The sequence below is a fragment of the Notothenia coriiceps genome, unplaced genomic scaffold (assembly GCF_000735185.1).
Source record: "Notothenia coriiceps isolate Sejong01 unplaced genomic scaffold, NC01 NC01_scaffold00022019, whole genome shotgun sequence".
Taxonomy (NCBI): Eukaryota; Metazoa; Chordata; class Actinopteri; order Perciformes; family Nototheniidae; genus Notothenia; species Notothenia coriiceps.
In genome coordinates, this window is record NW_011354720.1 from 1,108,790 (window position 1) to 1,119,736 (window position 10,947).

The following is a 10,947-nucleotide window of genomic DNA, read 5'->3' on the forward strand; positions in this document are numbered from 1 at the left end:
TTTGGGGGATTGAGAGACCATAATGGCAATTAATCACATACTGTAGTTTGCGTTAATTCCCTAAATGTTGTTATTTAGTCCTTTTCAATGAATAAAGTGGTGATCATTTGACCCCACATCAGGTATTTATATCTGCACCATGTATCAATTTACATTTCCTGTTGCCAGCTTTGTATGGCATTACATCCAATGATATTGTAGAGCATCTGAGTACGGTGAAATGTGGCCGCTTCTTCCGCTGTCGCCTAATAAGGAGAAAACAATACGACTTGTCGAGGGGGAAAATCATCCAGGCTACAAAGATCTGATAGAACGTCAAATGACAAGCGGGAGAACAAAGCATAAGCTGTCTTCTAACAGTCTTGGACAATAAATGGAGAGATGTAACACTCTGTTTTACCTCTGCCCTCAATTAATTCCTATGAATGCAGCCACCATGTATTAAAATGGCCAGATGCTAGGATAGATTCTGTTGGGAGCAATGACATGCAACAAAGTGATATGAATCATCTCCCCCCCCCCAACATATCTCCACGCTGTGCTCTCAGAGGGCTGCTGACACAATTTATGGAAAAAGGAAAACAAGACACCGCCACTTGAGTATAGATGGACTGTCAAAAACGACAGAAAGAAACACTGTCAGGCACTATTGGAATTAAACCACACTACAGGATCAGCTCGCGTAACGGAAATGTTAATATTAGATTCAATGCGAGAGCAGAAATGCAAATGACTCTGTACCATGAGTCAGGCCACGTTGAATATTCAAACAAAGCTAATTATCCGTGGATTAGCCCCATTTTAGCGTTGAGGGCTCCACTTGTCAGCTGACTCTTGGGAGGAATTGTTTAATCATGAAGACCCTTTGCTCTCTGAGAAATGCCAGCAGCACAACCCCGACTCGAGCAAGTCTGACTGTCTGCACGTGGAATCTTCTGTGGGCATACAGAAAAGATGTCACATTGCATTATTTGTGAGTTGCAATTAAACAACAGTCACTTTCAATTAGTTTGGGTTCTAATGGTTCCTTTTGAAGTACATTTGTCTGCAAGGTCTCAATATTCAAAGGGATTTCAAGATGTCAGGTCCAGCATATGACAACATGGTATGCATCAAATGGGTGTGAACAACTTTTCACACTCATCCTATAGATTCAGCCCCTTGAGACATGATATCTATAAGAGTTGCGAAATGCAAGAGGGGTGTGAAAGAAAGACCCAAGGTCATTTTTCTGAGCAGAATGATGGACACGCAGAGATGTCGGCCCAAATATCTCCTCTGATGTGGATTACTAAACATTGTTTCTCATTCCGCACCAGTCTGTGACAATCTCCCCAAACGTACCCCTTCATTAGCATCACTGCAAGTGAAACAAAAGCCGTGGCATTTCAAAGATGACGTGTTTCTCAGAATGGCTGCAGAATCCCCCTTTTTTCCTTTTGATATGATTCCTATATCTACAAATCTCTGCCACTGCACACAAAAATAACCTGCCTCCAGCAAGAATGTGTTTGCAGAAAGAAAGAAAGAATCAAAGGCCATTCAAGAAAGGAAATCATAACATTATATCTATATTTAGCCTCCCTTGTCTTAATTGGCATGAAGAGTACAATCAGATAAGCCTTTTGACTGTGACTCGCACGCCGCTTCAGGAGAGGGAGAAATATCGTTTACCAGCACATATCTGCTGCCAAGACTCCCTTCTTTTCTACGTTTGCAAGTCTGTGTTCATAATTGTGCTATTACTCTGACCAGTAGCTTCTTTATCTGTAGTTAGCTACATCTGTGGGACACATGAACACCACGTAGAGCTTCTTTTAACTATACTTCTTCATCTCAGGAAGAAAGTCCCTCAGTAAAAATGATAGCAAAATCCTTTGAGTTGTTGTATTCACCACCATGGCCATCTTTGCAATCATACTCCCCCACATTTCCTCTTTAAAATAAACATCCCAGGTGATTCAAACTCATTAAAACAATGAGTAATGCAGTTTCATGGCAACAAAAAAAGCTGTGCGCTGTTCGGCTGCCGCTAACATTAGCTCAGTTTAGTTCTCTGACAACCATATCTAGACATCATATGACTAAAATCGTCTGCATCACTGCGGACCAAATTAACATATTGGAGACATTTTAATGCATAAATGTGACATATTATACATTTTAAAATCATTTTTTCTCAGTGTTTTATATTTGCCGCAGTCTCAAAGCCGAGCCCCATGTCACTTCCATGTTTCCCCCTATATTATGTCTCAGTGTAACTGGTCCATCTGGGCTCTGTGAGGTCACTGAACACACCACCTGCTCAGATTGGGTCTCGCCGTTGCTTCTGGGTAGCATCTCTGGGCGCGCGAGGAGAGGCAGATGTATAGATTTAGTGGCACAAAGGCCCTCAGATACCCATAAGTATAACACACACACACACACACACACACACACACACACACACACACACACACACACACACACACACACACACACACACACACACTATAATAATGTCTTACTGCACTGGCATGCTCAAACACAATCTGTACATTCCAGTCACACAACCCTTTTACAAGTTTCTGTGCAATGTTGTGTTCAATGACACTTACTGTATGCGGTTCACTAATTTAAGGAGACAATTGCTCCTTGCATGCTCAGGTGGACTTAATGGCCTTACACGACTCAAAATTGGATTGGAGTGTGTTTCTTAACACAGAAATACTTGCTTATTTCCTGAAAATAAAACCAATTAACTGTTGATATTCTTTTAGATGTATTTGTTAAAGCTCTGATTTGACAGTGTAGCTTTAGAATCACATTATTCATGAGGAAATCCCTCCCTGGTGATATTTACATGTGTGTTACTGTATGTGTAGAAGATCATAGGAAACAATCGTGCTGCAGTCAGCCCGTCAGTCTACGCAACAGAAAGCTCTCTTTGTTTGAATTGTCCACAAAGCTTTTGTTTTTATTTTACCGGGCTACTGTTGCCTATACACGTCCTGTTGACACTGTATACACGCTTCATACTGCCATCTGTCCTTTTTATTGCCTCTGAATGGACACAGAAATACTTTCCAAAAGACTGAATTACGCTCTTTGATACTCTACGCCAAACGGGCATTTCAGGTTACTGGCTCTGACGGGAGTTAATCAAAAAATGGAGCAAACAATGAAAACTAATTAGCTTGTAAACGTGCGATAGTTTAATGAAACATAAATTCCTATGTGTTCTATCGTTGATGCGAGAAAAATCTTCAATTATAGACTACATCTTTAACCGTGGCATTGTTATAAACCCATTTTAATGATAAAGCTTACCAATTTATTTCTGGAAGGACATCGTGTTTATATTATTATCTACATTATATTTTCTGATTGCGCATTCCTGCAGGACTCCCGGTGTGCGCTGTCACATTTACAGCAACAGCTTTACAGTCACTTTTTGAGCTTGAAAAGATCCGGGGCTTCATTCACTCCGAGGTGTGCTGCCCCCCCCCCATATCCAACCCGGAGACATGACTGATGATAGGCCGTCATTTCGAGACAAATTATGGCACGGACCTCGCCAAAAAGAACATTGATTGTGAATGTCCGCATATATTCCTGACATTCTTCTAGTTTAATGATGAAAAACTACAGTACAGGTAGCAGATTTACACTAATTTGGTCCACAGATTGGCTGCAATGTGACGTCCACACTGCAAAAAATGCATGATTTTATACATATTTCTTAAACATTTTTACATAAAAAAACTGAAATCATGAGCTTGTTTCAACTCAAATCTTGATTCTGAGAGAATTTCATGTAAAAAATATCTAGTAACTTACTAGAATTAAACAAAAAAGCGGTCTATTTCTTCGTTACATTTCCCGAAAATAATGTCTACGCGCAACATGGTCACTTACTTTATGAATATACATATGTAATGATTGTATGGATAGATAAAGCATGATGTGGTTTTAGGTTGGACATTTCTTGCAGTGCACGGAGAGGATTTTACTATGTGCGCAGGCAGGCCCCGCCTGCTCTGTGCGCGTCACTGGCGAGTAGTGTGGAGCCGGAGTCACTCCCCTGCCTACTTTTAATAGCTTTGTCATGTGATGGAAAGCAGTTGTAAGACAGGTGCCCTCGGTTCATTCTCGGCGAGGGGCAGCAGTAGCCTGTGTGAGAGCGAGTGGGAAGCGCGTGTGGATTTCTTTTTTACTTGATTTCTTTCTTTTTTCTTTTTTTTCTTCTTTTTTTCTTTTTCGGACCGTCATTCAGTGGCTGGATGGCGTGGGACAGGTGTAACCAGGACTCTGTGTGGAGAGAATTAGAGGTGAGCGCATCTAAAAAAAAAACGACTTGTATCATCTTTTCTAGCCCTGTGGACTTTCTTTTTTTCCCCTGGACCCTTTGGACAGCACTGGCTACAGACACAGTGATCTCCACATATTCTCGCTGCTGCTGCTGCTGGCAGTGGCGTGCCGGTGAATTTCGCGTCTGGACACAGTTGAGGATGCGGGGATATACAACACCGGAATATATGACAAGTGTGCGGAGTCTCCCTTTACTCCTCAGTTAAAGATATAGTTGTAATGCATGCACAGGCTCGGGACCTGCCTCTCTCGTAGGATCTGTGCTCAGTCGGAGCTGAGAGCTTGAAGCTTGCGGATCTGCTTCCAGCCGCGGACTGTACGCGTTCCGGTGCCGAGAAGCTTTTCATGCCGAAATGACTGAAATGTCTCAAAGTCAGGTATTTCGCTGAGGCATGACATCCACCGAAGATAAGAAACCCCTTTGACGTGCTGTGTCGGGATAGGGCATGTTATTTTTTTCAAAGGCAGGAGCAAAGGTTGTGCACACTGAGGACTATCTGCCATTGCGCAGGAGAATCATAAGAGTAACGGAACCGGGCACGTTTGTGTGCCAACATCCCGGCTGGCTGGAGAGCAACATCCAGCCACACTTCATCGTTTTATGTCTGCGTGAATTTCCATTTACCTGCTGCGTATTTTCTCGTTTCATCCAAGTCGTCTTTTGAATCTTGCTTTACCTTTCCCATGACTTAAGTGCATTCAGAAAAGGCACATCAAACGGATACTTATTCTGTGCAGCTTGTTGTGGACATTCAGGTCTACCTGGCTATAATTGGGTTTAGAAGTCTCCATCAGTGAGGCTTTCTATGTCACTACAAGATGTGACTGCAGCCTGCTTGCATATGTGTTCTATGCTGCGTAATGAGAATATGAAAAACTGCCTTTATTGCATCAAAATAAGGATATGTTATTCCGGACAGTTTTTTTAGTGATTGCTTTTCATTCAGACTCGCTTCTTTGTACTTTAATCACCGGGGCACTCACTTTGTCACTGTAGCCAGGTAGACTTCAGGAGAGTCTCCCGTGTAGTTAACCCAAATAATGCACTTGTTTCTTGGAGCTTCTTTTTCGACTCATTGTGTGAAATGTGTGCATGTCGACTCTTATTAAAACCCCCGCGAGATCTGTCTTCCAGGTCGTCAGTAGGCTATACTTCCTCTAATAATCTTCACCTAGCAGGTGCTCTTATGTGCGATACAGCGTAAATCATGGAGCGCTGTGGTGCGCGCTGTCTGGCGGCGTTGTTTCATTAGTCCGAGCAAGAAGTCCATAAGATAATTGGGCATAGGACGTCCAGCCTCTGAGTATCATCTCATCTTTTCCATGCCGTGCCCTGTCACACTGGATCATCACAGGGGGAGCCTAAGACGCAGTGAATCTTTCCCCTCGCTCTGTGCAGCATATCGGATTTGTCTCACCATCGTATATTCGTGTTGGTGCGAATCTGACGACAGATGAACTGTGACCCCGGTGTCTGGCCGCTTTTTCCTGCTTGGCACAGGATGCGATCCTCAGCTCTGCCCTGAGCCGAACCCGGCTCTCAGTCTGCGGCCAAACACCCACCGGCTCTGCCCGGGGATATCTCTCGTGTCTGTCTTAAGGCCATCCTGTAGCGTGCATGACGTCTTGTCAACAACAATTAGGAGTGTGTTTCTTATTATACGGCCTTAAAGATGTTTTCTTAGGCTTGGATTTGCATGTGCACAGTCACAGAGTGTAAACATGCCTGACTTTGTGCCTTTTAATGATCACTGACTAGATATTAAAGTGTGCTGCTCATGGTTTCCTTCCTTGTGGTTGCTTACGTTGTATAATAATGAGTATACATTGACTGGAAACGGCTGTAACAGAAAAAAAGGATGGTAAATATGCCATTTGAAATAATCTAGCAAAATTAGTTTAGACTTGTTGCTCTTTCCCCTCCGCTGAAATACCTTTTCACATCACTGTTGATTTCTCATCCCACTTGCAGCCAGAGCTGATGATTAGTGTGGGGGAGATGCAGGAACAGCTGCTACATACAGTACACATTGGCTAGATTACATAAAAGTAGCTGGTGAATAGCAAAATGTCAACAGGCAGCGTTTAGTAGCAGCAGGCCAGCACCAGTGGTAGGGGGGGGGGGGTTTAATAGGAGCTGAGCGGAAACGGGTTGCTGTGCAAAATGAGTGGACCTGCAGAACTGATCATAATCAATAGAGTTATTGTAATAAAAGTCATCAACTGGCAGACATGAATTACTTAATTTGCTGGACATGCTTTGTGTTTGGATTTCCTGTTGCTCACTCTAAAAGGCTTTTGACTCCTGTCCAGATTTGGATTCAGCCATTGTTTTCAAACTTGGCACAAATAATTCCGACGCTGATTTGCATATAAAAGAGATTTCCTTTCTGACGATCATTGTTGCTGTTGTTTTTCCTCCAGTGTGCTGCCTTGGTTGGTGAAGACCAGCCTTTCTGCCCGGACCTCCCTGAGCTGGACCTCTCAGAGCTGGATGTCAGTGACTTGGATGCAGACAGCTTCCTGGGCGGCCTCAAATGGTACAGCGACCAATCAGAGATTATTTCCACCCAGTATGGCAACGATGCGTCCAATCTTTTTGAGGTAAGTACAGCTTACAGTAGTTTTCCTTTCTATATCATTTCTTATTCATCACCTTCATCAGTATGTATGACATGGCGGTGCTGTTTTCTAGGCTATAAGGTGCTATGGAACATCTTTGCATCCACAGTGATTTCATTACATGCTCTCCCAGGGGTCAGGAGTGAGCTGGAATAATAACACGCCTGAGCGAACACATTCTTGAATGCGAGCCAAACAAAATGCACAAGTGTTGCCAGTTTACAAACATGCTTCAACATTGCTCCCAAGTACAAACGGGGGAGATAACAAAAATAACGATACGCCCAGGAGGACCTTTGTCTCCTTGTTTGCGTCCTGGCCGCGACTGTAGCCTATCTTATCAAAACTCTGAGCGTTTATTTCAGCACAGAAACGGCACACATCTGAGAGAGCGCTCCGGTAGTAAACTCTGGACACGGCGGCTGTGTTGCAAAACGCTTCTCAAAGGTTGGAGTGTAAAACTTTAATCTATCTGGCTTTCTTTTCTTTCTCTCTGTCTCCTCCTATCCCTCCCATCTGACTGTCTTTCTGTCCTCACGCGGTGACAAACGAAGTCCACAGAGGGTGATGATCTGGCCAGGGCCATAAAGCCATCGGTCTTGGGACTGAGTTGCAGTCCCCATTTCATTATAAGCCTTTATCAGTGCCAGAGATAGACAAGAAAGACTGAGATTGGATGCTTTAGCCTCGCCTCTGGAGGAAAAACCCTGTCTGAGAAGTGTGTGTTAGTCGAATGCCCTGACATGTAGTCACATTTTCAGGGTCTCTTGTTTTGGGTGTGTGTTCCTCCTTAGTGGTCTTGCAGGCAACAGTTGATAACAGTCTAAATTATTTCCACGTTTGACCTCCTCCCTACCACAGCCACCTTTTTTAAAAGTCTCTTTAAATCACCACGCATTGTACCTCTATGGACCACCACACACACACACACACACACACACACACACACACACACACACACACACACACACACACACACACACACACACACACACACACAGACGGTAAAGGGCGCCTTAAGTACTAGCTGGTGTGACCGAGGCTCCTCTGTCGTCTGAAAGTGATATGAGAGTGGCTCTGGGGATGGATAAAAATACCATTGATAGTGTATGCATGTGATTATGTGTGTGTGTGTGTGATTTGAAAACACACTAGAACTTAGCACACATTGTGGATGCTGATGAGGGGACGAGCTCAGATCAAGAAGCCTTGGGGGAGTTTGTGTGTATGAGCCTACACGTGCACACTCTCATGCACGTTCAGCATCCACAGGAATACTGTACATTGCAGTGAGTGGGTGAAGTTTTCACACACTGGACAGGCTAGCAGATATTGTATTATGCTGATGGTTTGGAAAGGCTTCTAATCAAGCTTTTCAAAGCGAGTAACACATTTCCCTGACCGGGGATTTTTTTTTCTTCCATCTTTGGAAAGTTTCTAGTCACCATATGAAGTGCTCAGTTCATCATACGGCAGGACCCGGCTAATCCTACTTAATCTGACAGGGGAAAGTTTGCCGCTCTGCAAGGATCAGAAAGCTGGGGCTGCAGCTGTACTTCCTGCGCCCCCCTGATTGGCCTCTCCACAGGGCAGAGAAGCATCCAATCAAAAGTTGAAGATTAGAGAACGTGTTAATAACCAGCCAGATTGAAAAGCCTGCAAGTGCATTCTTTGTTTTCTTGCATTTTCCCTTCAACTCATGCATATACATCCACTTAAAAAATCAGCGTGTGAGCGTGTTAAGAGAAAGCAGGTAGCAGATGATCAAGGCTACCCTGACTTACATGTGGAACAGCTGGGTGCAGCTGTCACGCTGAGGCCTCTCTCTTAACAAAGTCCCCATCAAACAACACGCTCCCTGGAAGTTTGAACCAGCCTTTGTTTGCTGAAGTACGTCAACTGTTGAAATGATTTGCAGCTTAGAAAGAAAGAAAGACAAACAGCTTCTGTTTTTCTTGGATTTGGGCTTTTATTCAGGGTAGAGCTCCATGTCACACACGGTAGCAAATGAGTGACTTTGCCTTGGTTATACAGGACAGTAGGGATCAGAAACACATTTCTCACATCCGAAAAAGTCTGTTTAAAGGTTCAATTAAAACAGTTTACACCGTGTTTGTGCAGTGTAGGTGTGTGTATGGGTGCAAACAGGCCCATGTTTCTATCTGTGTATGTGTGTGTTCTGTTCTGTAAGCAACATACGGTCCGGGATCACAAGCTGTCCCATGGCTGGCCTTTTGCTCCATTCCCTGCCACTGTCCCAACTGTCCCTGACAAGAAATTTGGAGGATCATGTGTCCCCTTCCCCCCTTTTGTAACACACACACACACACACACACACACACACACACACACACACACACACACACACACATAGCCGCTATCGCTCCTGGCACAGTGCATTTGACACCCCTTCAGAACGGGCCGACCGTGAAAGTCCACAGTCTATTTTGGGCTGCAGTTGGCAGTGGTTACTGCAATAAGTTCCCATTGTACTGCCAAAGATAATAGCACGGAAGCGTGACCCACGGTCTTTTGAATCGCAGGACTCCTCTCCGCTTTCATGACGCCGTGTGATTGACAGAAAGGTGGTTATAGCTTCATGTGTGGCTCTTGCCCTGGGATGCACCACACCTTAAAGGTTTACAGACTACGTGATTATGCAAGAAAATTGGCACTTGCTTTACCTTCTGACATTTTATCGCAGCTGTACCTGTCTTGTCGTGAGATACGCCGATGACAGACGGACAGGTGGGACAAGAGGACAAGGGCAGATAGAGAAGAGAGAGACAAAGGGAGGCACAGAGATGGACGGAAAAGGCCAACAGATGACAAGACAGACACGCAGACACAAGGACAGATGGGTAGTGAAAGAGATAAATGTGGAGACCAGGGAATGCTTGGACTAGTGCCAGCTCAAATCAAAGCTCACGGATTGGAAGTAAAAGGTTGTGGGCTTTGCAGGTAGTAAAATAAGATGCCACGGCTTAAAGCATTACTCAGATATTACAACGCACGTGAGCGCACATATGTCGGTCATGCAAACTCTTGATATTCCTCCAACGGAATGGGGCGTGTGATGGCATCAGAATTTGTGAAGCATTATGCCGCTTTGTTTAAGCATTTTCAGACAGATGCTCAGACGCTTATTGTTAAGTAAAGGCAGATTAGATTGATTGGGTCATCTTTAGTGGGCTTTGATAAAACATGTTGTGATGGAATGCATTTTCCTCAAGCAGCCCCTCCCTCCCTCAGTCACTTGTTGGCTAAATCAGAAGTGCGCACAAAGTCACAGACCCTCTGAGAAGGAGTGTCACGCCCACACACACACAGCAGAGACCCTTATTGTCCCTGTTTCTACTCCCTGCTGAATGCCGGATGCGTTTATTTTGCAAATTTATGCTGACATTTGGGAGTACACCACCCGCACCAGTTCACCGCTCCAGCAAAGGGTGTATGAATTATCATATTCCACTGTATAATATGATTTTCTCAAGTGAGTCTTATTAGAATACACCATACTACCCCCTCCTCTCGAGTTCCTTTCAGTTTTCCTGTGCTGATACATTGTTTGCACTGTCTGATAGAAGCAATCCTCCATCACTGTCGAAGTGAAGGCAAAGCGCTCTCAGACCCGCGGCGATGCTGTTTCAAGATACACACAAATGAGAAGCAGCGTAGACGTATAGTACACAGATGCAGACTTAGGCTGTCCGAGCTTGTGTCATCTCGGAGCGTCTGTCAGATCCACTCACACAACAAGAGCTCTCAACCCGCCGCCCTGCAACACCGGGGGGCCTCTGCTCTCCCCCCTTCTTTTCCCCCTCCGTTCTCCCTCTGTCTTTTCGCTACCCAAGGCAAAAGCATTTGTTCCCGGCTGATGGGAAGTTGGAGCTGCACTGGCTAAACAAATATATTCTGGCCTCCAACAATTGCTTCTGTAGGGGAAAAGGCTGCAAGGAGAGAGGGGGGGAGTAA

General features: G+C 44.5%; 2 protein-coding genes across 6 annotated transcripts in view; one reads left to right on the top strand and one right to left on the bottom strand.

Moving 5' to 3' along the window:
* etf1b (eukaryotic translation termination factor 1b) overlaps window positions 1-10,947 on the bottom strand; it is a 663,186-nt gene that overhangs the window by 552,416 nt on the left and 99,823 nt on the right. The window lies entirely within an intron of this gene.
* The window catches only part of ppargc1a (peroxisome proliferator-activated receptor gamma, coactivator 1 alpha), a 198,488-nt gene that overhangs the window by 157,353 nt on the left and 30,188 nt on the right, over window positions 1-10,947 (top strand). For 3 of the 4 annotated variants that reach the window (XM_010780547.1, XM_010780548.1, XM_010780549.1), the window contains exons 1-2: window positions 4,132-4,310; window positions 6,775-6,954. In XM_010780547.1, the coding sequence (XP_010778849.1) occupies window positions 4,263-4,310; window positions 6,775-6,954 (228 nt within the window). In that variant the 5' untranslated portion in view covers window positions 4,132-4,262. Of the gene's footprint in view, window positions 1-4,131; window positions 4,311-6,774; window positions 6,955-10,947 lie in introns of those variants that run through there. The other variant, XM_010780546.1, reaches the window with a different exon arrangement.